At 37.4% G+C, this 26,695-nt stretch overlaps 15 protein-coding genes across 15 annotated transcripts; 6 read left to right on the top strand and 9 right to left on the bottom strand.

Annotated features, from left to right (window-relative positions):
* Positions 1–816: 816 nt before the first annotated feature.
* On the bottom strand, positions 817–1,662 carry C9374_012675 (uncharacterized protein; the record flags this gene model as incomplete). Its single annotated transcript, XM_044688467.1, has 1 exon — positions 817–1,662. The coding sequence occupies one exon, from the start codon at positions 1,660–1,662 to the stop codon at positions 817–819; it is 846 nt and encodes a 281-aa protein (XP_044554317.1).
* Positions 1,663–1,939: 277 nt separating this feature from the next.
* C9374_012674 (uncharacterized protein) lies at positions 1,940–2,866 on the bottom strand (the record flags this gene model as incomplete). The annotated part of the gene is made up of 1 exon (XM_044688466.1): positions 1,940–2,866. The coding sequence occupies one exon, from the start codon at positions 2,864–2,866 to the stop codon at positions 1,940–1,942; it is 927 nt and encodes a 308-aa protein (XP_044554316.1).
* A 531-nt stretch (positions 2,867–3,397) lies between these two features.
* On the bottom strand, positions 3,398–4,540 carry C9374_012673 (uncharacterized protein; the record flags this gene model as incomplete). The annotated part of the gene is made up of 1 exon (XM_044688465.1): positions 3,398–4,540. The coding sequence occupies one exon, from the start codon at positions 4,538–4,540 to the stop codon at positions 3,398–3,400; it is 1,143 nt and encodes a 380-aa protein (XP_044554315.1).
* Positions 4,541–4,786: 246 nt separating this feature from the next.
* Positions 4,787–5,806, bottom strand: C9374_012672 (uncharacterized protein; the record flags this gene model as incomplete). The annotated part of the gene is made up of 1 exon (XM_044688464.1): positions 4,787–5,806. The coding sequence occupies one exon, from the start codon at positions 5,804–5,806 to the stop codon at positions 4,787–4,789; it is 1,020 nt and encodes a 339-aa protein (XP_044554314.1).
* Positions 5,807–6,474: 668 nt separating this feature from the next.
* C9374_012671 (uncharacterized protein) lies at positions 6,475–7,122 on the bottom strand (the record flags this gene model as incomplete). Its single annotated transcript, XM_044688463.1, has 1 exon — positions 6,475–7,122. One exon carries the CDS (start codon positions 7,120–7,122, stop codon positions 6,475–6,477), a length of 648 nt encoding a protein of 215 aa, XP_044554313.1.
* Positions 7,123–7,930: 808 nt separating this feature from the next.
* C9374_012670 (uncharacterized protein) lies at positions 7,931–8,541 on the bottom strand (the record flags this gene model as incomplete). The annotated part of the gene is made up of 2 exons (XM_044688462.1): positions 7,931–8,359; positions 8,476–8,541. The coding sequence occupies 2 exons, from the start codon at positions 8,539–8,541 to the stop codon at positions 7,931–7,933; spliced, it is 495 nt and encodes a 164-aa protein (XP_044554312.1).
* A 186-nt stretch (positions 8,542–8,727) lies between these two features.
* C9374_012669 (uncharacterized protein) lies at positions 8,728–11,814 on the bottom strand (the record flags this gene model as incomplete). The annotated part of the gene is made up of 1 exon (XM_044688461.1): positions 8,728–11,814. The coding sequence occupies one exon, from the start codon at positions 11,812–11,814 to the stop codon at positions 8,728–8,730; it is 3,087 nt and encodes a 1,028-aa protein (XP_044554311.1).
* A 363-nt stretch (positions 11,815–12,177) lies between these two features.
* On the top strand, positions 12,178–12,993 carry C9374_012668 (uncharacterized protein; the record flags this gene model as incomplete). The annotated part of the gene is made up of 1 exon (XM_044688460.1): positions 12,178–12,993. One exon carries the CDS (start codon positions 12,178–12,180, stop codon positions 12,991–12,993), a length of 816 nt encoding a protein of 271 aa, XP_044554310.1.
* A 428-nt stretch (positions 12,994–13,421) lies between these two features.
* On the top strand, positions 13,422–14,262 carry C9374_012667 (uncharacterized protein; the record flags this gene model as incomplete). Its single annotated transcript, XM_044688458.1, has 2 exons — positions 13,422–13,576; positions 13,791–14,262. The coding sequence occupies 2 exons, from the start codon at positions 13,422–13,424 to the stop codon at positions 14,260–14,262; spliced, it is 627 nt and encodes a 208-aa protein (XP_044554309.1).
* Positions 14,263–14,691: 429 nt separating this feature from the next.
* C9374_012666 (uncharacterized protein) lies at positions 14,692–16,462 on the top strand (the record flags this gene model as incomplete). Its single annotated transcript, XM_044688457.1, has 3 exons — positions 14,692–14,845; positions 14,887–15,721; positions 15,805–16,462. 3 exons carry the CDS (start codon positions 14,692–14,694, stop codon positions 16,460–16,462), a joined length of 1,647 nt encoding a protein of 548 aa, XP_044554308.1.
* Positions 16,463–17,197: 735 nt separating this feature from the next.
* Positions 17,198–19,199, top strand: C9374_012665 (uncharacterized protein; the record flags this gene model as incomplete). The annotated part of the gene is made up of 3 exons (XM_044688456.1): positions 17,198–17,429; positions 17,486–18,768; positions 18,828–19,199. The coding sequence occupies 3 exons, from the start codon at positions 17,198–17,200 to the stop codon at positions 19,197–19,199; spliced, it is 1,887 nt and encodes a 628-aa protein (XP_044554307.1).
* A 141-nt stretch (positions 19,200–19,340) lies between these two features.
* Positions 19,341–20,129, bottom strand: C9374_012664 (uncharacterized protein; the record flags this gene model as incomplete). The annotated part of the gene is made up of 1 exon (XM_044688455.1): positions 19,341–20,129. One exon carries the CDS (start codon positions 20,127–20,129, stop codon positions 19,341–19,343), a length of 789 nt encoding a protein of 262 aa, XP_044554306.1.
* Positions 20,130–20,301: 172 nt separating this feature from the next.
* C9374_012663 (uncharacterized protein) lies at positions 20,302–22,368 on the bottom strand (the record flags this gene model as incomplete). Its single annotated transcript, XM_044688454.1, has 1 exon — positions 20,302–22,368. The coding sequence occupies one exon, from the start codon at positions 22,366–22,368 to the stop codon at positions 20,302–20,304; it is 2,067 nt and encodes a 688-aa protein (XP_044554305.1).
* A 1,093-nt stretch (positions 22,369–23,461) lies between these two features.
* Positions 23,462–24,178, top strand: C9374_012662 (uncharacterized protein; the record flags this gene model as incomplete). The annotated part of the gene is made up of 1 exon (XM_044688453.1): positions 23,462–24,178. The coding sequence occupies one exon, from the start codon at positions 23,462–23,464 to the stop codon at positions 24,176–24,178; it is 717 nt and encodes a 238-aa protein (XP_044554304.1).
* A 264-nt stretch (positions 24,179–24,442) lies between these two features.
* C9374_012661 (uncharacterized protein) lies at positions 24,443–26,367 on the top strand (the record flags this gene model as incomplete). Its single annotated transcript, XM_044688452.1, has 2 exons — positions 24,443–24,908; positions 25,133–26,367. The coding sequence occupies 2 exons, from the start codon at positions 24,443–24,445 to the stop codon at positions 26,365–26,367; spliced, it is 1,701 nt and encodes a 566-aa protein (XP_044554303.1).
* Positions 26,368–26,695: the final 328 nt, after the last annotated feature.

The raw sequence follows: 26,695 nt of genomic DNA, 5'->3' as shown, positions 1-26,695 counted from the left end.
AATCATCAAGTGGATGATTTAAATCGTCGATCTTGCTACTCCTTGAGGATTCAGAGTCTTCTCTTTTCGTTTTCTTTCTTCTTCGATTTTTAACATTCACAGGTCAATCTTGACAATGACGTTTTCGATAGAGACCACACTTGTTGCACAATATTTCATTGTTTTGGCCAAATCTCCAAACAGGAGAGATGCATGTCTGGCAATTATGACAAACAACGTGAGACACATGGTTCAAAGTCGTGGTGCAGCATGTTTCCGCTTGTTGAGTGTAGAATGTGCTCTGATTCGAGGTTTTGGAATTGCTGTGAGACATGTTTGTTGTTGTTTTTTGGAATTTGGGGAAGGAATGGGTGCGTTTCTATAAAGTATCAAAGTTTGTCTTCTACATGATAACACTGAGCTATATGAAAACGGATTGGATATCTTGCAAATGGAAAGTATTTAGAATACACTTACAGAGCATCCATTACGTTCTTGGGATCAATTATAACAACTCTATGATTCGTTAGTTCCCCATAGGTTGGTTACATGTGAGGCTGGAGGTTTTGTATCGACGATTATTAAGCTTGCTGAATTTAAATCAAATAAAAATAATAGAGCTCTGTATTGTTGACAGTGCTCTCAAAACTATTGGTTAAATACTGAACGGGTAGAAATTGGACCGAGTTTCCAAATCAGAAAAGAGCCGCTGAATCTTTGCTGTTTCATGGTTCCAGTTCGTTATCTTCCATGATTATAATTCCAGATCTTTGGAAAACAACATTACAACTCAAACACGATAAATCAACAAAACAACAAATATTTAATTACCACTCGTTACAAGATTGAAAAAGTTGAATTCAAGGCCTTTGACAGATGTTTCTCATCTTGTTTCGATAATAACAATTCAATCACATGTTTCTGGCTCAACACGTGTTTTCGAATGATGGATATCATGGTTTCGATCAGTTCTGGATATTCACTCGATGCTTTGTGGAGTTGATTTCTCAACAATTCCATACTCGAGCATGACTGGTCGTAATCTAATTGAAAAATATCTTCATTTACAGCGTGTTGGAATGAATCTGTTTGGAGTATTTCAAAAAGCGTAGGAGATTCTCTATTATTACACTCTGGTCTGCTCATAGCAGCTTGTGAAATATCTTGCTGTACACCAATTTCAGAGGTTGTGAAATTTTGTAAACTATCCTTAGATTGATTTCTCAAATCGAGACTCGATGAAGACTCTTTCGATGAAACTGTATACAGAGTAGAGAGAGTGTCATTCTCTGCATGTAGTTTCTTCTTTTTCCTTTCAACGCTGTATATTTCTTGTGGTTGGTCACTCGTCGAAGAAGAATTTCGTTTCTTGTTTTTAACACTTCGTTTTGGAAGAAGAAGAGGTCGCTGATGACCATAACGCTTTTGATAGAGACCACACTTGTTGCATAATAATTCAAATTCTTCACCTAATCTCCATGCTGGTGAAGCGCATGTATGACAATTATGACACTGATTTACCATAACATTTAAAGTGGACTCCTTGTCATGCTGTGACTTGTTGACACCTGTTGTTTCTATCCCCACACTGGGAGAGTGTGACTTTCGTGGATTCGTGCCACTTCTTCTTTTTCGTTTCGTCTCAGCAGTGGTTAGTTCTGTTCGTGAGCTTGGAACGGACATGATTTTTTTCAACTCAAACAATGATAGGTTGAAAAACTCACAACGTTGCTTACTGGTGTTGGAACTTGTCACGAATTCCATTGAAAATGGTTGTGTGGTTGTACGAGCGGAGCAAATCTTTTAATCATAATTGAGCTTTCGATAACAATGAAAGGTAATCGAATCTCATAAGGGTTTCTAGGTGGCTGAGTGATTTTCATTGTTCTTGAGGTGAGTTATGGACAAGAAATAAGTTCCAAGTTCGAGGATTTTCGATTTTATAAAATATACACACGTGTTATGCATGTCGTTGGGTTGTTGTGTAAAATTGAGGTAATGAGTAAAATTCCATTTCTCGCATGAATAAGGTGTTGTTCGATTGTGAATTCAGTAAAGAATCTAAAATGGGTGAATCCGAATATTGTGTGACAGTTGGCATTTGAGGACATCGATGCTGTGAATGAACCATGGCAACAATATTTGGTTGATTCAATACGTGTTTCCTTATAATCGATATTAAGGTATTCATGAGTAATGGATATTGATGTGAGGCATCTGATAATTGTTTTCTGAGCATTTCCATGGTTGGTAAGCTTTGATTTTCCATATTTGAAAATTGTTGAAAGTTTTCCATTGGGAGTGACATCTCCAAGTCATTGGTCAGGATTTCATGATCAAGAAAATCAAAAGAGAATTCATTGGATACATTGGTGAGTGAAACTGGTGAGGTTTGTAAATCGCTGTCTTGTGAATTTTGACAACTGACAGCACTCGAGTCGGGACTTGAATTCTCACTTGTAGTGCAAGTGATCGATTCATTCGAATGAGTTGTTGTTGTTTTCACTTTCTTTGCTTTCAAGTCGTTCTTTGCCTCTTCTTCCTCTTCGTCCTCAGCTGTCACTTGTCTTTTCTTTGAAGAAGAATTTTTTTGCCTTCTTCCTGCTTTCACAATAGTAGGTCTGTTTTTTCCATATCTCAATCGGTAGAGTCCACACTTGTTGCAGAGAATATCATCCTTGTTGCCTTTTCTCCAAACAGGTGATTCGGTGGCATGACAGTTGGCACACGATGTACGTGCAGAGGGGTGAGAGGAGGGTGAATTAGAGGACGTGTTCGATGGTACAACGACATGTGTTGATGTTGGTTTCATATTTTCAGATGACGATGTTATTGGGCGTTGAGATTGAACGGCTCGTTCTTCTTGCACGGAAATCGTTATTGGCATCTGACAGGAGGTTGCTTCTCTGCGTGATGGTTTTTTTGTGTGTGGTGCATTTCACACCACTCAACAAAATATTCACCGAACTCAACATTCACTTGACGGTCGCGTTTCCTTCAAATCAGTACATGTTATTCTCATTGATTTCATGACAGCAGAAAAACCTGAATGAAAAGTTAAATGAAGGAGTGCAGATTCGGAAGATCTCTTTGAAATGGAAACTCTCATTACTGGCTTGGAATAAGAAAAAGATTCTAAAAAAGACAATGTAGAGATGGTCGAAATTACAAAGAACAAAATCGATGCTGCCCTGTTGGATGGACCTCCAGTGGGGACGACCGCTACTAGTAGAATCTTCTCATTCCTTCAAAGCTGTTCTTGTTGGGTTGCAGTTCTTCCGTCTGTTAAATAATGTGTTCACTCAGATGCAGTGTGTGAACGAATGATTGAGCATTGCTTGGGAGTAATGAATTTACTGGACATATTAGAGGATATTTACAATTAGGAAAATGCATTTTAAACTTTGAAATGAGCTTCTTACACACTACTCTCTTCAGTAGTGACACCACCATGATTACCTTCATCCCCGAAACTCCATAAATTCATCAGCTCACTATGAAACACTTGTTCGTGAGATAGTTCATTGTTCGTGCTGATGCATGTGGTCATCTCATGATCCAAGACTGGCATATGTGTCGATGAAGATTTGGAATGAGGATGACAAAATATTTGATCCAGTTCTTGTTCGAATTCATTGGCAGTGGTGTTGTTTAGACTGCTTGTCGTTGGTTGTGACACAACGATTTGTTGTTGTTGAGTGGAGGAATCTAATGCATGACATTCGAATGAGGTGGTTAAAGGAGATGCAACAATCGACCTCGTTGTTGAGTTTTTATGGAGTTCCGAAATGTCCATTCGTGTCGTTGTTAATTGAGAAACAACGGTTGGTTGGGTGAGAACATGTTTTCGAATGATCGAAACAAGAGTGTGAATGACTTGTGGGAATTTTTCAGAGGCATCTTCCAACTGTTGTTTTAAATGATACAAGGAGAGGATTGAAGAAGAAGTGACATGATCGAGAGGAGGAGTCAATATGGTTGAATACGTATTCGACATGCATGATGAAGAGATGGATTGCGGTTGAACTGCCAGATGAGATGATGACGGTTTGACTTTTTTCAATAACGGTTGCACATGTGAATTGCAATGGTCCACTGCATGACCATGATCTCGTTTCTTACCATTCGTATTATGGTTGTTGTTCCTGTCGCTGTGTGACTTCTTCTTGTTGTTTGGATCCGAGTCCACATCTTGCACACCAGATTGTTTCTTTCTCCTTCTTCCTGCTTTCATGGATCCACACAAGGGTCGATTGATTCCATACCGCAAGACATAGAGTCCACACTTGTTACAGAGTGGCCATTCACCTTTGGATCCCTTTCTCCAAACAGGTGAGGATTGGGCACCACAATTGAGACAAGTCGTGGTGGTGGTTGTTGTCGTTGTCGTAGTTTGAGAGAGTGGAGAAGATGATTTTGCATGTGTAGCCATCGTCAAGATTTCTTTTCTATATCGGGAGGATTTCAATACACTCTTTTTTTTGATTTCTGAAGGAATTGAGAGGACAGTTCGTTGAGACTTTCTAGCTGGAATAAGTGTGATGAGACGTAATGGAGGCATGATATCATCAACATGATTATGATAACAAGAGTGATAACACGGGGTTTGTTGTGAGACAACTGTCCAATCGTTACTCTACATCTGGCCAGATCAAGCTGTTGACATGAGATGGAAATTTGCCATGTTCTCATTTCGCGGTTTGTTAATGACTGAAATTGTAATTTTGATTTAGGTGAAAAGGAAAGAAAACAATGTTTAATATGTTGTGCCTTGATCACTAGAGTTGTAATAAAGGCACCCCATTATTCACACATTGCTTTCATTATCAGAATTTTCACTAAGTTCAGCCTCTGATGAAAAAAAGTACCATGAATCAGAGTCAGTTTCCGCTTCTTTCTCTTCCTCATAACGGCTTCCACTTCGACAGCTGGAACTGCTCTCATACGAACATGGTGAGAAGTTACGAATTATTTCCCTATCACTCTTCGTATCACTCTTTACACTGGAAAGGATGGCGGGAGGATGTTGTTGTGGTTCTTCAAAGACATGCAACAACGATTGATCACACTCGTTCGAGGTTTCATGAGGTTGTTGAGAAAGAAGAAAGGATTGTCTTGCAATATGTTGCGGCAATACATGCTTTCGAACGAGTGAAATCAAGGTACATACTACCTCTGGATATTTCTGGACTGCCTCTTCCAGTTGTTGTTTTAGCCGCAGCATGGATTGGCTTTCGAAACAGTCATTATTTCCATAATTACTCATTGGTGAGGAAGAATGGCTTAGGGCCTTAGAAGAGCTTGTTTGAACGTTTGGATTTTTGTCGTACTTGGTCTTTTTCTGTGAGGTCTCTACATTGTCACACCCCTCATTCTTACGCTTGGTGTTTTCACCGTTGCATGTATGATTGACTTCGTCTTCTTGCCTTCTCTTTCTAATTTCTCGAATAGAATCAAATTCAAGTGGCCTGCTTTTGCCATGTCTCAATACATAAAGACCACACTTGTTGCACAATGGCTCGCCATTAGATCCCTTTCGCCAAACAGGTGTCTCTACTGTTTTACAATTTTCACATGTGAGTGGTATGGTTGGTTTGGATTTTCTATTTGTGTTGGAACGATGATTACAGTGTGATTCTTCTTCATTGTCACCGGATGTATGAAGGGATGCACATTTTTTCTTTCTAATCCGTGCATGTGTAGTAGAAGTGTTTGGTTGGATTCCATATCTATTGCCACGAATCCATGCAGGTATCATGGATGATGTTCGAGTTGATAAATTAGAGTTTGATACAGCTTGTGGAGTGGAATGTTGTGGAGAGGACATGGCTATTGTACATGAAGAAGGGAGAGAATTGGTTTGGTTTTTTTCTGAGTTGCAAACAAGCCGCAACGCGAATCACCAAGTAATAACATTGTTACTTTGGATGTTTGAATGAACATTGAAATTATGGCTCAACTTTTCAACGATCCAAATGGAGCATCATCTAGCTTACAGTAAAACTATGTTCCATTAAGCTGTAACAAACAATGCAAGGTTTCTGACTTGGATTGTTTTTTGACGTGTTATCTTGATATTTGATCCTGAACCAACAAAATTATCAAACTCCACTAACCCTTTGCGGAAAATGGCATGATCCGTGTTTGCAATTCCCTGCCAAAGCAATCCCAAGCTTCATATTTTAATGGGAACGGCTTGGTTTCGTAACCGAAGGTTTAGTTCGGTTAAATCTTGCTCGTTCACAACCAAGAGCATGACCACCACGAGAATACATTGTTCGGAACCTCATCATCATAGCAACGTTATCTTTTCAAAGGTTCAGGCTTTTCAATTTAAAATATTCTATCGAATACGATATTTAGCTATGATCATCAAAAGCACACACGGTTATCAAATATCATCATTTACATTTTTTTATGTACAATTTTAAAAGAGCCTGTTCGATCATACTAATGAATAGCTTCATTCAAATCCTGATCCAGTTGAACAGTTGATTACTCCTCCTCCTTATCTTCTTCTTCTTCTTCATTCTTTCGTTTGTTATGACTGGGAGCAAGCTCTTCTTCATTCTCTGTAATACTCGAATGAGGCTCTTGCAAATTTCTGTCCAAAAATTCCTTACATTCATCCAGGACATGTTGCTTCGTAAGAACATGCTTTCTGACCAGTGAGATGAGGGTTTGCATCAAATCTGGATACATTTCACTGCATTCATCGAGTTGTTTCTTCAATTGAGGTAAGGTCAACACTTGTGTAGCTTTCATGCGAGCTTCCAGTGTTGAGGTATCCCCACGCTGGGATGTTTGATCTTGTAAAATCGATGTGTTGGGAGCCGTATTCGTTTCATGGTCGTCGTCATTGGAGTCGGCAAGATCTTGAAGATGATCAAATTTTCGTTTCTTTGGAGAGGAAACCTCATTCATCGACGAGAGCATGGACATTGAAGAATTCGGAGAGGATGTCCTAGTTGTGGTGGTGGTGGTTGTGGAGATGGTTGCAGGGTTCGACCCTGTTGTTGTTGTTGATGATGTCTCTTTCAACATGTAGCTCTCACGGCACGTTTTACAAATCTCTTTGGTTTCGTTTTTTATGAAGGTTGTGGATGCAAGAGCACAACTCCTCTGCATGGATGAGACGAACATGTTTGCTTTTTGTTTGATATATGGATTTGAATCATTAACAATGTATCATCAACAACGGAGAGTGTGTTCTAGTTCAGAACCTGGAAATTGATAAATCGACTCACACTGAGGCTCATTTGGTTTCGAGTCAGTCCACTGTAATGGAATTGTTTCAATAACCGAAGGATACTTGTAGGTGAAATGGCACTGTCTTTAGTGATCATTCTTCAGAAAATGGATCTACTATTATGATGAAGCAGGGAAAAATTTGTACTTGACTTCCGCCAATCGAGTTCATGAATGGAAATTAATGAAAAAGGAGAATTTTCACACAGAACGGAATGGAATGTCTCCCGTTATCGGGTCGAATACAAAATGTGAACAAATTGAATTCATTTGGAAAGACAGAAAAAGCGCCTCGTTCTTACAGTAACAATTCATGTAATTTTTTGAATTTCAATGTTTAACATCAGGCCATCAAAAAAAAGGATGCTTCCAACCACCACTCCCGAGCAGGAAGCCAACAATCTTGAGTGGTAGCCTTCCACATCTTGTTTTGCTTGTGCAAATACATGGTCGTTGCAGTGTGATCGCTCATTCCTTGCCCAAGAACTTTAGAGTGATCACAACTGCATTTAACCGAGAACTTTGAAATTCCATCATGGTTTGTGGTTCGGTAAAATGCGCATGAAACTTGACCTTAGTGCACTTCAGGTTCAACTTTATTTTGATGTCGGACTGGTGCCATTTAAGGTTCAATCCAGGAATCATCTTTCTGTCCTATTCTCTCAGTGTCATTGATCTATTCAAAATGGTTCTCATGTAAGTTTCAATTCAAATTTAACCAATTCAACCAAATGATAAATTCCTGAAAACTTATGACTCCATTCCGATCCAAATCCAAACTTTGCATGGCTTGTTGAACTTCCTTCATGGAAGCATCATTTCGATTTTGATACAATTCCTTATAGAATTTTTCAAATTCATCCGAAGATAACACTCGATTGCCGTTCGTGTCATACTTTTTAAACATGACAGCTGCTTGTGTTAATAATTCCATTCTCTTCTCAAGCACGGATAATTCATGAGCGGATGCAATTTTAATCCAATATTGTTGAAATTCGTCCAGAGTCACGACACCATCGGAATTCTTGTCGAGATACATGGATAATGCAAAAATTTCGTCTTGACAGAAATTAAAACCTAAATCCGAAGTGAGTCGGTCCAAGTCTGTCATGCTGATACTTCCAACTTGTTTCTTTGTTTCCAAGATGATGTGATGGTATAATAATTAAAATGTACACCGAATCCGATTGGGATTATGATGTATCTCTTTAGAGAGATGATGTGTTCGCAAGTTCAAGTGATACATACAGAGTCGTATTTGGTGAATAACGATTTAATTACTTTAGGGTCTGTGCAGTAAATGAGTGAAGTCATTTTTTTGTTTTTTATTTTGGATGAAATGTCGCTTGTCAAAGTGATTCATTCGGAAAAGGCATTCATTTCTAATTGACCGTGGTACAGTGAAGGAATGAGAGGGCACTGTAAAATTAAATCCTTAATCGCTTCTATTTTCCATGTAGTTCCTTTCTGGTAGCCAAGAAAGTACATCAAATTGCAAAATCATCTTTTTCTGTGTTCTTTAGTGAGGGAATACCTCAACGTTTTCTTCATTAATTTAGGACAATTGCTGAAAGTAATTTCACATTTTCGACCATCGGTATCCCGAACGTCTAAAATTCGTAGATTAGGTGCTTGCAAGTCGAGTTCAATCGTAACATTTCTAACTCCAAATAATCGTAACATTTTGAGGTTATGGTGTTGGTAGTCTTTGAGAGTGACATAGGATCGTTCTTCTCCATTGTAACAAAATCCATATTCTGTTCTTACGTCTAACACTTCCAAGGATGGTAGTTGGCTCAATACAAATGAAAATCGTTGTTGCGGATCTATAATTTCAATTGTTTTTAAACTTGCAAAGTGATGAGTGTGTAAATGATTGAACGGTGAGCATAGACCCATGGTCATGAATGATTCCAATTGGTTGACATCATTCGTATCACAAAATTTAAGCCGTCCAGGAGTTGAGGTTTGAACGAGTTCTACATGCTTCAAGTTTGGACAGTTAATCTTGGTTTTTTGTACTGATTCATGTATATTCATTTCTAAAGAGACTACATTCGGAGATTGAACTAAGAGCGTGTCGTCTGTAAACGTTTCTGTGGTCTTGGCTGTTTTCAATAAATGTTGAATGGTCATCTTCATTTGTTCGCTCTCGTATGGAGTTTTTGAATGCTCGTTCCATTCCAATAAGGCGCTCATACTCTTGACCAATGGATTTGTCAAATAAAATGTGCTAATTTCTAATTGAATTTTGACATTTTTCAATGTTTTGTTGGTGCTTTTTTTGCCACATAGTTCATCAATTCTCATGAACAATGCTGGAAGAAGCTCCTTTTCTTTTTCGTATGCGGTGATAACTAGACGAATTTCCAACTCTTCAATGTGAGATATTAACGCGTTGGGAAGAATCATTCCGCTAGAGGTTTGAGGATTGGAAAAATTCAATGAGGTGACTAGAGGCGTTTCCCATCTCCATTGGTGTGAATAGTAGAATAATTTCTTATTGTTTCTTGAATTACATCCAATGATTAGACCATTCAAATCAATGGACTTCAACTGTGCACATTCAATAAAGCAATCTTGCAAATGAGGTATTCTAATGACAACTTTTTTGGCTTGTGGACATTTAAGAGTGATGCCGGCATACCTGGTATCCTTCAACAAGATGTCAACAATTCCATCATGATTAATTATTGTTGAGAGTGACTGTTCCAGGTTTTCATTGGATGGATACTCCTGGAATGATTTACCTCTTTCCGGCTCTATTTTGAAAATTAAATTCTTTAACCCTTTCAACGAGGTGATCCATCTCGAATAATTATGGATCATGTCTGAACATGTGGTCAAAATTTCTAACATTTCTAGATGAGGTCCAAACGAATTCTTTGATACGGAAAAATTGTGAATACCAATTAATGACAGTTTCTTGATTAGAGGAGCTCTCATGTAAACAGTATCAACATTAACCACGTTAAAAACATTGGATGACTCTACGTTTGACTTGAGAACTAGCTCCTCCAACTTTGGAAATTGAGATGAAATTGCAACTTCATATCCTGTAACTCCTGAGGTAATAATGTTTGTCAATATCAATGTGACCAATTTGGGATATTGCAAATTGAAAAGTTGATTAATATTAACAATATTAATTTCCTCAATCTCAATATGGAGAATATTTTGCAAAAATGACATGTGTGAGAGTTGCTTGTTATAATTGGCATTTCCAAAATGATCGATACAGAGATATAATAATTTGAGGTGGCTGTTGTCATCAACAATATCACCAATCTGTTCAAAAACTACAGAAGGGAATGAATGATTACAAATCATAGTGCCCTCTTCTGTCTTTGTTACATGGAATGCAGACCCATTGATATAAACCGACACATATTCAATGTTTGGATTAGACTTTGCCTCATTAATAATTTTAAGGAATTCTTGTACAAGATGAGATCCACACTCAAGATCAATCTTCCTAGTATCTTCGTTAACTTCTACATGCCAACACAACCGTAGCTCCTTTAAACTTTTCCATTTCGATAAATTTTGAATAATACTAGTGTCAATAGATTTCAAATGTGTGCTTGATTGTTCTTCCTCGTCATATATCCCATCTCTACCTCTATATGTAAAGTTTAAGGTTAGTACCTCGATGTTTGGAAATGCAGTATTGTAAAGGCAAAATATATTTTCTTCTGGCAGTCGACTACTTGTCAACGTTTTTTCAATTTCACTTTCATGAATTGGAATCCAATCAAACACATAATTCACGTCAAGAGAAATTCTTTTCACAAACACAGGATCCATCATTGATTGCATAAACTCAATAAACAGTGCATGAACTGAATGCTTGTACTCCTCCTTTCGGAATACTAGAGCCTCGTTATCGCAATTATCGAGCTCAATTCCTGATGGTTGGTGATCAAATACAAGAGTTTCTTCATTGAGCATGTAAAAGTACATGAAATTAATGAAATCAAACTCTATCAATTCTGTCACTACACATGTCCTCATTAATTCTCGCATTCTTTTGTTGATATGAGAAATTCTAATCCATGTTGTAAAAAAATCGCAGTAAAATTTGATGGACTCTTGCTCAGTTTCATTGACGCTATCTGTTCGTGTTTCATAAAACTTGGCGAGAGGTGATTGTGACACCAATGGAACAACCTCAATATCAAATATCGATCGATGGTAACACTCTTCAGGAGATTTGTAATGTTGCTCTTCTGATGAGCATAAATTTTGTTCCTCTCCTGACGAATTCGTAAGTTTTGTAGAATGTTTAAATACATTCAACGTGAAAGAAAGAATGATATTCCATATAGATTGTGAAAGACAAGTGATATTCCTTGTTGTAGAACCCCGATGATTGTTGATGGCAATGTCAAGACCACGACGGTGAGCATTATTTTCATCATCATCATCCACATGACATGATCCTGACAACACCGCGCTCGGAAGTGTTGGACCAGAATTATGTTTTTTGCCAAAATCTTCGTTAGTCGATCTACTTCCGCATGGTTCATGACTCGTGGTGGTGGCAACACTATCATCCATTGTTGGTTGTGTTGCTGATGATGACATTTTTTTTAATTTGGTTCTTTGGCAGAGAGGATGACTTTGAAATTTCTTTTTTTGGTCCATTTGAATATTCATGTACCTGGAATATATCAAGAAACATGTCATGATTGTGTCCACCAAAAACCAACAACAACACCATCTACGAAATTGAATTCCACTTGAACCAAGTATGATGAAGATGGAACTCCATCTGCAATTTTTGCATTAATTTTTCATTTTGCAAAACTGAAGTTTTGCCTTACAACAATTTTTTGCAACTTGTCACAAGCTCAAACACAAAGCCCATCACTGTGCCATCATGATGCAACAACCATTCAAAAAAAACACATCCTTGTACATCCACAGTGTCCTTGCTTTGAAAGCTCCATGAAGAGAAAGAACAGTGACTCGTCTCAAAGTCCATCACAAGTTTCCCAATCCAATGAAAGTGAGGAAACACATGATAGGACTTGCAATTTTCACTACCTTGGTGTTCACTCATACGCAACCGCAAAAGATGTCGACAGCTCCGAGTTGTCAAGACAATTACTCGATTGTTTGAATCAGGAAAAAGATGAAAACCAGACCATCCATGTTGGAAGTTGGGGAAACAATCTAGGAAGATGGAAACTTGAGATCTCACTTACAAAAATTGAAACCATCCTTACAGGTTTCGATCCAAAAGCTGATACTCACAAATTCTATTATCTTTTTCTCTTCAAGCAAGGTTGTCCTCATTTAATGGAACCAGGAAGAATGGAAGGAAATGTTAAAGTACCTGACAACTTGCTCGAATGGGATGGAAAGTTTAGCAAATTACGATCCAATCAAACCGTAGCTAAACATTGCAAAAAGCAAAATGGAGAGTTCCATATTGTACTTTTCATTCAACCAAAGAATTCTGCAGAGAATGGTCACTATCTGATTAGTAAGGAAACTTTCATCGCTGACACTTCTTCGTCAAAGAAACGAAAATCAGATGCGTCATCGACCGACGACGAAGCAAGCACTCATTCCAGTACTGGAGATTCTCAAACTTTACTTCAGATCGAACCAAGTTCAACAACCACAATTACCATATCAATGCATGGCTACTTGGAATTGAAAAAGAAGATCGAACACTTGGAGGAACAGATTCAAGACATCAAGAAGTCTATCGATCAATTCATTCAAGTCAAGGAAGCCTCTCCGAATGAATCGTAATACCCCATCCCTTTGTTTGTCAATAAATCTTTTTGAAAAATTCGAACTCGTCAAACTGAAATCCAACAAAATTGGGAATTCCCAACTCGTGATCACGTCAACGTGGGGACAATCAATTAATCTGAACCACAAAACAGATACTTATTTCCATCTAACATACATTCATACAACCATGAAAGTTATATTCTAATGAGCTAGGGAGCGAGTGATCAATCAGCAACCATTACATACAAAATTGGTTTGGATGTGGAAAACTGTAACTCTCCGATTACTGGCTTCCCTGCCTCAGAGTGGACAGTTGGAAACATCCTTCTTTTTTATATATCGATCGTAGTGTTTGATGATGAGTCTTTCAACTTGTCGATCATCGAGCTTACCAACACGTGTTTTATTAAAATCATTAAATAATTAGTTAAAGCAGAAAAAAAATGTATTCTTGGACGAGTCGTTTGAGTAGTGTGCTCACGGACGCCATTTCGATATTGGGGTTGATGGCTATTTGTTTTGGGGTCTCTTCGTATTTCTTGGCTGCTCGGCCGCAAGATGTAAACGTTCGGGTTGAGGTTACAAATATGTTTAAATTGTAAGTCAAGAAATTAATGATGATCGTATTCGGAATGAGACGATGATTGATTCCATATCTGATATTTCAATAATTATTTGTTTTGAATTGGATAATAATAACGTTCATCGAATACCAATAATATTGATGATATTATGATTGATAATTACTCACCATTTATTGCGAACCAAATTTTCGGAAATTTCATCATCATGAAATTATTTTCGCAATATAGCAACAAGTTGGATTTCAGGCCATACTACAATCCTGATAGGGCCTCATTTGAATTTAAGCTTGATGCTGATCTCACTCCAATTTTTAATTGGAACGTTAAAGTTTTGTTTTGCATGCTTTACGCTGAATATTCAACACCGTCTCATGAGTTGAATCAAGTCATGCTATGGGACAAAATCATTGAAAGAAGTGATGTCCTCGAAGGAAAAGCAGACACACACTTGATTTATGATCGTTTGAAAGGAAAATATTCCTTAATAGACTATGGCAATGAGCTTCGAGACAGTAATGTCACACTGAAATTTCGATGGAATGTCACTCCATACGTAGGCTTGTCATACGATCAAGAAGTGATTGTTGGAGAATTTAAATTACCAAAGCAATACAAAAAATATCATCGATCAGACTATGACAAGATTGTTTATGATGAGACCTTTGATCCTAGAATGAACTATGGAGCTCTCGAAAATTAAGAGTTGGTTGAACATCGACAATTTAACTTGTGAACTCGTCTACCCTTAATAATTACATAAATTATCTTCCTATTGTCTTAATGAACAGCTGTATTCCAGAACTTGTGTCACCGTCAATTCTCCCAGATTCCTTTATAACCATTCGTTGTCACATTGTTTATCTAATACTAAACTGAACAAAGTTCTAACAGGGAAGGTGGATGTTTATGACATTAACGATTTCAAACGACCCATTGGGCTTTTTATTCAACGTCAAAATTTTTTTGTTCCCACCTTTTAATTAAGAGAGACAAGCAACAAAGACCATGTCAAACAGCGACACATTTTTGGGCTGGCATTGAATTCACATAATGAGTACAATGACCATCGACGCATTACTACAAATAGATCCGAATTAAACTCTACCAAAACCACCAAAAACAAAGAAAAATGGCCTCTGTAAGCAAACTATTGCTTGGTTGTACATTAGTGGTGACAGTTGTTGCTCTCATACTTGCACACCTGACACTCAGCAAAGAGATTCGCTTGAAGGATTTGAAAAAACTCTCTCGCCCAATTAAGAAGGCATGTTATTCGTATGACGGTATCGGAGTGAATCCAAAACATCCAACATTTGGTCAACAGGCCAATCATTCCCAAGATTGACTGGTGCAGCTTACACGGACGGCGTGAGGGTTCCTCCACGTCAAAAGCATTCTGCTAGAGAACTCAGTAACGTGTTTTGTAAACAAGAGAAGTGCGACACTAGCAACAAGTTTGGTGTTAGTGCCATGTTCTATGCTTTTGCTCAATTCATTGACCACGATATTGACTCCATGGCTTTAGGAAGAAACAGTGAAACGTTCCCAATTCCTGTGCCACCAGGTGACAGATTTTCAACACCAACCATTCCTTTCACAAGAGGTACCTTCTCTTCAGAAAAGACTATTTTCATTGGACAACCAGTCAATCAAGTGAACGTTATTACTGGTTACATGGACTGTTCTCAAATTTATGCCAGTGACCCAATTAAGGCCAAAGCACTGCGTACTTTGGAAGGAGGATTATTGAAAGTGAACAATGTCTTTGGTGAAGAATTCCTTCCAAATTCATTCCCTCACACCAATGGCAAATTCTTCTCAGGCGGTGGAAATAACAGTATTATTGCTGGAGATGATCGTGTCACTGAGTCATTGCCAATCACCATCATGCAAACCCTCTTCCTTAGAGAGCACAACAGATTGGCTCGCCTTGTAAGAAAGAGATTCAAAATTTGCAAGAAGAGTGCCAAAAAGAAGCATGTCGACGAGTACATTTACCAAACTGCTAGATCTATCAATTGCGCTCAAATTCAGTCCATTACCTATCGTGAATTTCTTTCTAAATTGTTGGGTAATAGCAAAATTAATCCTTACAAGTTGAAATTTAATCCAGATATCGATGTGACACCATCTAACGAATTTGCCACCGCTGCTTACAGGTAAGTACTAATATTGGAATAATTTCGTGATATGAGACTTCACAACAATTTGGGAACAATTTCACAAACTAAACTCTGAATAGATTCGGCCACTCACTCGTGTCCTGTCAGCTTCATAGAATCGATGACAAGGGTAATGAAAAGGATCCTGTTGAATTTAAGGATGCATTCAACGCTTTTAGAAGACTTACCAACACTCAAGGCGAACTCGAGATGATTACCAGAGGTTTGTGTATCCAGCCGTCACAAAATCTTGATGAAAAGATTGCTGATGGGCTTAGAGATTTCTTGTTTGGTCCCAATGTTCGTTTGGATCTAGCTGCGAATAACATTCAACGAGGACGTGATGCAGGTCTTCCATCCTTCAACGACATGAGAAAGAGTTTAGGCCTCCAGCCACTCACAGCCTCTGACATGGCGTCAAATGCTGAACTCCGTGAAAAGCTTGTCAAATACTTTGGAGAGGATTTGAAGGATCTCGATCCATGGTTGGGTATGCTTATTGAGCCAAAGAAAGGAAATTCTCAACTCGGTAGCTTGGGCACCAAGATTATTAAGGATCAATTTGAAGCATTTGTGAAGGGAGACCCATGTTTCTACTCTCACCAAAGACAAGCATGGATGAAGAAAGTCAGAAAAGCCGTTGACCGTGTAACACTCTCTGATATCATTGCTGCCAATACCAAAATCTCAAGAAATGACAAGGCCCTCTCTAGATCTGCTTTTGAAAACAAGGTTTAAGAGGATCCATAAACAACATTCTTGTAAATAACGAAGAAAAAGAAGGAGAGAAGAACTCTCCGAAAACAACATCTTCAAATACAAAATAATTCAATTCAAATTGTTGTTTCTCTTGTTGATAAGGTCCACCGAGAAGTGGCAGAAAAAATTCGCGTTACCTATGAGTCCGTTCTAACACGGATGTCTTTAGTAAAAGGCGAAAGACATTGGTTACTTATAAGAACGGTGAGGTAACTGTTTGGGTTGAGAGAGGATGGTGAGTATTAGATAAAGGCTCATTTTTTTAAAGAATTAAGCCTCATGTATTATGGTTGCGAATTGAATTTTTGGGTGCTTGGTTTTAAATTCATTGAATAGGGAGAGAGTATTATTTATGGTATTCGTTGGAGGTTAGGGTTCAAGGACAACATACATCGCCATTCTTTTCGTCAAGATTTATTTGGTAATGTGGTTGCACTTTGTCATTCACTCGTTGTTGTGAAATATCTAAAGAAAAGGATGACACGTCATGGGAAGGTTATCCACAACAGAGAAAAAATTGTTGTAACTTGTCTTGCTTCGGAACAGCACAGAATCGATTTTATCTTGATTCCAAACGCACAGCACAATAGATCCGATACAGAAAGTATTTGAAATAGATTTTAATCTCAACACTAGTGATTAATTGGTTACACACAATAACACAATACATTCATTTAGGGTAGAAACAAGTCATACAATCTGAGTATACTCATCATGAAGAGTCGACAATTCTATGGAACTGCGGCTTTACTGCTCCTACTTTTCTTGGTACCATTCATCCTGGATGGCATGAATCAATCTTATCAAATAACAAGTGGACTTCTTTCCTTCTCATCTTCATCATCGGGAGCAATTTCTCAATCCATTCCAACAACAACCATATTTGTAGAGGCTCAAAGAAGACGAAGAAGAAGATTAAACCTTGAGAAAAAGGCAAAGACTCGCCGTAGCAGTCGTGAGCCTGACTATGGGATGATGATGATGACGATGATGACGATGAAGACAATTACAATTACAGAAAACCAAAACAACAACAACAACCTCCATCACCACCACCACAGCAACAACAAGAAGACGATGATGAACGAAATGGAGATTTTGATAACAATAGTTCTTCGGGTGGTAACAGAGAATTTGCTGAAAAACACTCATTCAAGCCTCCTTTCCTTTACGGAGGACAACAAGGCATTCCATACTGGGAATACGGAGGAAGTGCTATTGCTACTGAAAATTACATTCGGGTTGTTCCAAATATTAAATCACGAACTGGTTACATTTGGAATGTGGAGCCAGTTCATATGAAGAGTTGGCAAGTTGAATTGGATTTCCTCATTCACAATACTCACAATCCTGGTGCTGATGGTTTAGCTTTTTGGTATGCAAGAGAGCCAATGAAAACTGGTACCTTGATGGGTTATACGGAAAGTTTTGATGGTTTGGGCATCTTGTTTGATACCTATGATAACAACATGGATGGAGACAATCCAGCTGTGATTGCAATTATGAATCATGGATCTCCAATGAAGCTTGACGTGGATAATGATTTTAGAGCCAACCAATTGGATCGTTGTCGAGCAGATTTCAGAAATCCAACACATGGTAGAACTACGGCTCGTATTACTTATCAAAATAGAGTATTGAGTGTTTATATGGATACTACAAGCACTGGACAATTTACCAAATGTTTCGAAATTAATAATGTACACTTGAAGGATGGATACTATTTCGGTATCACTGCTGCCACTGGAGGTTTGGCTGATAATCATGACGTGCACAGCTTCTTGACCTACGATCTTGCTTCTGAGCCACACAAAGAGGCACCAGAATCTCACCATCACAGAGGCTGGTACGATCCTTATGAAGAATTCCAAAAGTACCTCGAAAAACAAAAGAAGGAGGAAGAAATTTTGAAAAACTCTCAAAATGAGCCGCAACAGGATCATCATGATAATACTGATTCTCACAGCCATACTAGTAACACTTTGCAACATGATGTAACTGCTGAGCTTGAAAAGAAGAAGAAGGAGGAAGAGGATACCTGGGCACAAGAGCAACAACTTTTCAATGATCTCAAGGAAAAGATGAAGCACGTCGATGAACCACACCAAGAAGCAGCTCAAACTAAGCAACAACAAAAACCAGGTGACACTGCTCAACCACCTGTTCAACATCATGAAGGAGGTGCTGTCACTTTTAACATGCAAACTGGATTGCTTATTTTGGAAGCGTTAGAAGAGGTTGCAAGAACTATTAAGAAGTCTTCTACAAAGAGTGACATTATTAATGTAAGTATTTTTGCTTGTGATGGTACTAATAATTCTTGGTTAAATATTTTACCTTTTAGATTTTGGAGTTTGTGAGTGAGGTTTCTAAAAAACAGGAAGAGGTGCAAAGAAAATTCACAGAATTTAGTGAAGACACAAAGAAGGATGTGGCTGTGACTTTGGCAGAGTTGAAGAGAGATACTGATACATTGAACAGTCAACTTAGAAGATTGGACTCACTCATCACCAACATTTACAATGATGTTGGAAACATTCAACGCTCCCATGGTGACATTCAACAAGGAATCTCTAAACAATCAGAGTCGTTGGGAGAAATGCAAAGATTTAGTAATGGCTGGCTATTAGTCATTTTCATCTTCTTCCAAATTGTGTTTGCCATTGGTTTTATTTATTACAGAAAGTTCCAAGAAAGCAAGTCTAAATTTTATTAGACTTGGTTGCTTTCATGTTCACGACTAAGGAATTCTTAGTTTTCACCTCATAACATCCCACTCCATCAATTTCTTGATTAAAAATTAAAAATATTTAATAAAATTTTGTCGTCATATTTACTACGAATGAGGTCCATCAATTTAAAGCTCTAGCTCATCAAATTCAGTCCACACTTTCACATTTAACCTTCTCAATAGCCTTGAAATAAATCTCACAGCGGGTTTGATAATATAATGCAGTTCGCTGCTATAAAATACAATGGCAAGCATTAGCACAATGATGAATAAAGCAACGTGTAAACTAGGAATTAAACCAGCAACAACGTCCTTTCTCTCAACATCTGGTGGAAGGAGTGTTGACACGGAGAGACGAGATGATTTTCTTTTTTCAGAGACAGATTGTGGTGTTAAAAGTGGTTCATATCCACTAATTCTTCTCAATCGACTGCTTCGAGTTGAAAAAGTTGATGTAACAGAACCAGTAGGTGATAACACAGCAGTCCTTATGAAAGAATCCTCCAATCCTCCACTGTATATTGATTTAGTTCTAGAAGTGTCAAGTCGAGTGTCATCATCATGATGATATAATTCATTCTCAAATCTCTCTTCGTCTTCATGATGGTCATCATCATACTTATCTTCGGGATAGTCCTGATAATCAAGAATATCTTCATTAGAATCCTCTTCAAATGGGTCTTTAGGAATACCAAAAGGATCTTCATCATAAACAATCATTTGGTCATCATGACTCGTATGTAATTCGTCTTGATAGTCCTGCGAGTCCTTGTACTCGGCTGCTGTAATAAATTTTTGTTCATTCCGTAAATTATAGAAGGGTGAGCTCGGTGATCTCACTTCCTCATCGTCATTGGTCATCGTAGAGGTTGCTGCCGATAGTGTGGAAACATCATGATAGACTTGTGAGGCCATGGCTGTTATAATATTTTTTTGTTGGATTAAATTTTTAAAAAAGGCGCCACAAAGAAGATTTAGTCCGGTAATTCAAGGCATAAGAGAAAACTTTGGCAGCAACAACTTAAATATTTTGACAACAAGTCCTTACCTCCTTAGGTATTAATTGATGGAAATTTTCAAATTTGCTCTAACAGTTGAACAAATTACCAACATCTCCATAATACATGTCTTGAAATAGCTCTCTTAATGTAATTTCTTTAACATAAATCTTGAGCTGTTTGATTTTGGCAGAGTTGAAGGGAATCTTTAGGAGCAGTTTTACCTTTCTGTCGTCCGTAACTAGTTGTTTATCTTCCTGCAAGTTTGTTATCAAGACTGGTACGTGTATTTTGTCATTGCCAAATTGTTTAAAGTATTCATCCTTGATGACTTGTAATGCTTTCCCATAATTATTTCCCCAATGCCTTTGCATAATTAAAAAGTGGGCAATAGGATGTACTTTTATGTGAAGCAATCGATATTCTTCTTCATTGGTCATCTGATAACAGAGAATGGCATCTTTAACAGAGAATTCTTGCCACTGTGAAATATACTCAGCCAAATCCTTTCCATAACGGTCAACGGAGCAGTTAGAAGGTTTTAGATCAAAGACATCAATAAATAGTTCAGTCAGGCTCTTTGTTGCATCTAAACTCAACAAAGAATTATTCCAGCACTCTAAATATGCTCGTTTAAGGAAGGGTAAAATCTTATCCTTTGGTAAATATTCACTACACATTCTGTAATAGAATTTTAGTTTTCTTTCTAATGCAGGAATATTATTATACAATCTTTTCACTACAGATACGAAAGGTTGTTGTTCATGGAGAAAATTTTTGAGCAGCTTAATTGTTGATTTACCATGTCGTAGGAAAACTGAATGACATAGTCGTAATAAATCTAGAACTGCATTATCATTTTCTTCACAGTGTATTGCTTTCATTTCGGGAATAATGTAAGGTAATGCTAATGGAGCTGAATAGTAGGAAAAAAGAATTGACATTTTCATTGTCACGTCTTCCAATCGACAAAATGCTGCCGCAATATTGGGATCCAAGTAATAATATTGAGAAATATAAGAAAAAATTTGCAATTTCCTTTCAGTAGAACAATTGAACCTTTGTTGTTGAGATTCTCTAAACTTGAGCAAAATGGTATAATTATCTAACAAATTTACATGAATGCATGTCCGTTGTTCCTCTAGAACCCAAAGGAACAAATATAAATCTGAAAATTCTTCCACTTGCATGATCGTTTCAATAGTGAGTTCAATGAACTTTTCTATCCTTGTTGAGAGAGACATTTTTCTAAAATGCCCACAAAGCATTAAGAATAATTTTTCAATAGCTTTCTGAAAAGTAATCATTCTGCATTCAAGATTTCGTTCATGTTCTTCAAATTGGGAAATAAAATTGCAAGTGCATTTCAGTAGCGTTATTATCTTATGTAACACATTTTTCTTTGGAAGGATACTCTGATCTAGAAACAGTTGCTGTAAATAATGTGATTTTGTCTTTGATTCATCGTCGTCAAGTTTTAACGACAACAAATAATTCCAATAATTTGAGAAATATGTTGTATGAAGATCAATAGTTGAACCAAATCGAATCATTTTCTCATTTTGAAAATATTCATTTCTCTTAAAAAATTCATACTGTTCCAATGCTTTCCAAACATGATTACTGTGATCGTTGTGCTGATTATTGATTTTCCATAATCGTTTTTGAATGTCAGTATGTATTTGTTGTCGTATCAAAGAAATCAAAGATGTAACAACTTTTTTAACAAAACAAATGTTGTTTTCACCTTGTATATTCATTGAATTCAATTTCTTCTCATTGTTGTCAATGATTGTTAAGAAATCATTGCGCTGTTGTGTTTTTTGGAACAATAATCCTTTCAACATGCTATTGCAAGACAATAATTTTCTCATCTCGTTTCTATTAAAAAAGAATTTTCTATAAAAAGAATCCACCTTCTTAAATTCCTTTGTGATATTTTGTCTCTCATTGCCGCAGGTTTTGTTGTCGGAATCATTATTGGATGATAAAATCAAGCAAAATAAGCCTGCCAATTGGCGCTCCCAAAATATTTCATTTTGATCCGTTATTTCTTTCCAATGATGGTTGATCTGAAATAAATTCACAAGATCCTGAGGTTGTAAAATCAATAAATCAGTCATATGGAGAACTATATCGATCGGAATGTTGTTCATTTTTTTGTTGGGTTTTCTAATTTGCACTGAGTGTATAATTGTTGCAGCTGCATTTTTTTTGATGATCAGTTTAGTAGTCCTTTTGAATCCTTAAAAACTCAATCAACAAACGATAACAGTGCTGCATTTTGATTTATGATTGTAATAAAAGCTGTATTGGGGTCAAAGACACCACAACCGCCAGAAAATTACAAAAAAATATATTCACTATCAACCCCTATCTCTAAAGAACAACAGCCAGCTCATTGGAAAACTAAAAGATGACTCCAAGGGACATGTATTTCAAAAAAAGTGATCCTATCAAAAAACTTGACCCTCATAATCAAGCTCTAAATATGATGACCCAATCGATCGCTCGGAATGGACTCACTCCATCCTCTCAACTAACGATGGATGAACAGTTACAAGCTGCTCATTTCTCTCTCGAAAGCGGACTGTATGTTGTGTGGAGAACCCGGAGTAAGGCATCCTGCTTGCCTCAAAACTCGTTTAGAGATTGTTCAAGAGTTGCTCTCAACTCTTTGTGCTTTTGTGGACATACCTTGAAAGATCACTTGATAAACAATAAGATTACCAATTGCTCTTCATGCAAGGGATGTAAAATGTTTGAATTTATACCTACACGACCTGCTGAAACTGGTGAATTTTGGTTAGAGCGACGAAGAGATTGTAAGTAAAAGTGTGATTTGTCCCAAATCAACAATCACATTTATCAAGTTGATCTACAGAAATACGAAGTGAAATGCAAATGCAAACACTCGTTCAGAGATCACAAATGTCCAAGCAAGCGATGTACGGCAACCTCATGCAAATGTCAATGTTTTACCAGCTCATTTCTTTGTGTGGTTTGCAATGAACATTGGGAGGAGCACGATACCGTTGTTGAAACAAAAGAAGAGCGTCTTCGACAACATCTACCTGTGGACAAGGATTACATACCGTTTTCAGAGACGCCAACACTACAAAAAGCGGTTTTTAAATGAGAATGTTTGTTATTAAGAAAACAAAGTTCACATTAGATTTTCCAAATTGCACTCAAAGATGAACTATTTATTGTTAAAAAAGACAGCAACCACGATACCTACGATAAAAAATGATTTCTAGTGCATCATCAAGCAGCAACATGGAACAAGAAAGTATTTCCTTTAAAGTGATCTTGGATGGATTAATTCTAATCACTTCGTACAGAGAAGATTACGATTTTCAGCAAGAGTTAATTGATTATTGTATAAGAGCATTAAAGGGAGAGGAGAACTCGATTAACGGTGTAGAAGAGTTGCCTTCACTTGAAACTCCATTCTTCAAATGCTTTTTGGATATTCCTTTTGAAAGTTTTAGAGAAGATTTAATCGACAAGTGGTGTCACACTCCTCTGGCTGCTGCCAAAGACGCATCTCCAATTTTAAAACAATGCGAAGACAAATTTAAAATTGTTCAATTATGCTACTATACGACTAAGGGAAAACTAGGATGGCACAGAGACAGAATTTCTGGATTGACAGAGGAAGAACAAGCGCAATTAACAAGTCCAGTTGTCTCCATATCGCTAGGAAATGATTGCATTTTCAGCTACAAAGTGAATGGGTACAAGGATGTCGAGCATGACTTGCATTTAAAATCAGGAGATATTTTAATATTTAGTGGGCCACAACGAATGATGTGGCATACAGTAAAAAAGGTGTTTTGCAACGATACAAGACCTAAGACGTTAAATATGAGAGGTTTGGAAGGTAGGATCAATGTGACCTTTAGAGAAGGAACATACTATCCAGACAATAGCTCTCCTAACGTCAGCAATACTTTGCAATAAAAGTAGAGCTCTCCCAAGATAACATTCTTTGGCAATGCTATCATCGTTTCCTGCCTTGAGTCAAAACCAATTCTGAAAGTTCATGAAAATCCTCCGTTTCACATCCAAAAAATCAAACCCAACACAATGCTTCTCCAGCCGACTTTACCAACACTCGGAGCTCGTTTTCCCATCGCGACAATCATCGTGATGGCATTGTTGATGATAACCACATTACTGGCGCCGCTCCTCCTCACCGAAATTCATGGAAATGATGAAATCATCATGAATCATCAACAACGTCTTGCTTCTTTAATCGATCAATTAAAGCGAGCCGCACGAAATCATCATCATGAGCCTCCTTCCACATCTTTTAGCCCATCATCATCCAATGCTCCTTTTCCATCCATTGATTTCATATATAATGTAACTTCTCTCGGAGTCTTGAAAGGAAAACGAAGTCCCACTCTCAACTTCCGATCCTTTAAAAACGTTCCATACGCACAGGCACCTGTTGGTTCTCTACGATGGAATGATCCAATACCTGTTTCTACTCCATTTCAAGGAGTGTTAGATTCAACTGAATTTGGTCCACAATGTCCACAGAATTGTTTATTACCAAAAGGTTTATGTGCAGAGACAATGAGTGAGGATTGTTTGAGTCTCAATGTCTACACACCTGACCAAATGGATAACAGCAATGGAAGTTTACCTGTCATGGTTTTCTTTCCGGGTGGTCATTTTGATATGGGTAGGTTGTGAAATTATCATGATGAATTACTGAGCTTGTTATTGTCAATATGATTAATGAATGAATCGATTGATAATAATAATATTATTATTATTATTATTCGTTAATCATACATGCAAATCATGAACACCCCGTCATGATTTTTGAACTGATGATTTAATTCAAATTTTTATGTTCAAATATGTCACGTAATGTATTGTGGACATCTATATTAATTTTAAAAGGAACTGCTAATTGTCAACTCTACGATGGTGGATATTTCGTTGGAAAGACCAATGTCATTCTAGTTACTGTTAATTATCGTTTGGGAGCATTTGGATATCTAGTTGATTCCAAGAATGGTATCAGAGGTAATTTTGCTCTTAAAGATCAAAGACTGGCATTGAAATGGGTTCAGAAATTTATTTCAGCATTTGGAGGCAATCCAAACTCTGTGACCATTTTTGGAGAGTCAGCAGGAGCTGGAAGTGTCACTGCATTATTAATGAATAAGGAAAGTTGGCCTCTTTTCCACAAAGCCATTCTTCAATCCAATCCATTATCACTTCCATTTCGAGACATTTCGAGTAGTGATCTTTTGGGCAATCGTTTCATTACTGAAAGCGGATGTTATAAATCTGAAAACACACTTCAATGCATTAGAAATATGAAATGGCAAGATGTTGTGAGCATTGGAGACTCTGCAAGCAATCATTTAAATATTTGGCATCCAATCATTTCATTCATGCCATGGACTCCTTGTCTCGACGGTAAAGAATTATTTGAACAACCCTTAGATGCTTTCAAAAATGGTAATTATGCCAAAGTTCCAATGATTATGGGAACCCTGTCAGAAGAAGCCATCATGTTTGTATATTTGGCACTTTCCAATCCTCTTCCTTTCTACGAGTACGATGGTGCCTTAATTGCTTTATTTGGATTATTCCATTACTCAAAAGTTCATTCCTTATATCCTCCAAGTGGCAGTGATCAACGTGTGGAATTTTCCATTCTCGGAACGGATTATATTTTCACAGCACCCACACGAAATGCACTCATGAATATTCACAATCATCAACCAAACATTCCCGTCTATTTATTTGAATTCAATCATACACTCTCATTTAGCACCGAAGCATGGATGCCACGATATCCTTTCTGTATTGGTCATGTCTGTCATGGTTCTGAACTTCCAATATTATTTCACACTTCAGAATTATTGAATTTACCATTAACACCACAAGAAGAAGAGTTGTCAGCTGCCATGATGAATTATTGGACAAATTTTGCTAAAACTTCAAATCCAAATCTTTCATCGACCAAGTCCTCCACCCTTAATGTTCCAACCTATTGGGAACGTTTCACTCCTTCTAATTTATTGAATATGGAGCTTCAAACTCCAAATGTATTTATGAATTATGGACTTCGAAAACAGAAATTAGACATGTTTGATTCCATTGGATATCATCATGGATATTAAACGCGATCATGTTGACTGCCAGTTGATCAAATGTTTTGGAAGAGAAAGTTGAAGAAAGTTTCCATTGTATTGATTTTTGTAACAATTTAAAGAACTGTAAACAACTTTCGGAATTCTGGATCTATTAACAAATTGACGCGTGGATACAATCAAAAACAGAGCACTACTATTGTGGAAAAGGTTTTCGTTTTAAATCACCCTCAGCGAGCGTCATGTTCTCAGTTCAAGCATTCCAGCCCACAAAGCAGCTGTCAATTATCAAATCAGAACTCGGAACTTTTCGCGTCAAAACGAAAAGCCAAAAAAATTTTTTAAAAGAAAACTCTAC

Source organism: Naegleria lovaniensis, assembly GCF_003324165.1.
Source record: "Naegleria lovaniensis strain ATCC 30569 chromosome Unknown tig005, whole genome shotgun sequence".
Classification (NCBI taxonomy): domain Eukaryota; phylum Heterolobosea; class Eutetramitea; order Acrasida; family Naegleriidae; genus Naegleria; species Naegleria lovaniensis.
This window is presented reverse-complemented; position numbering and strand designations above follow the sequence as displayed.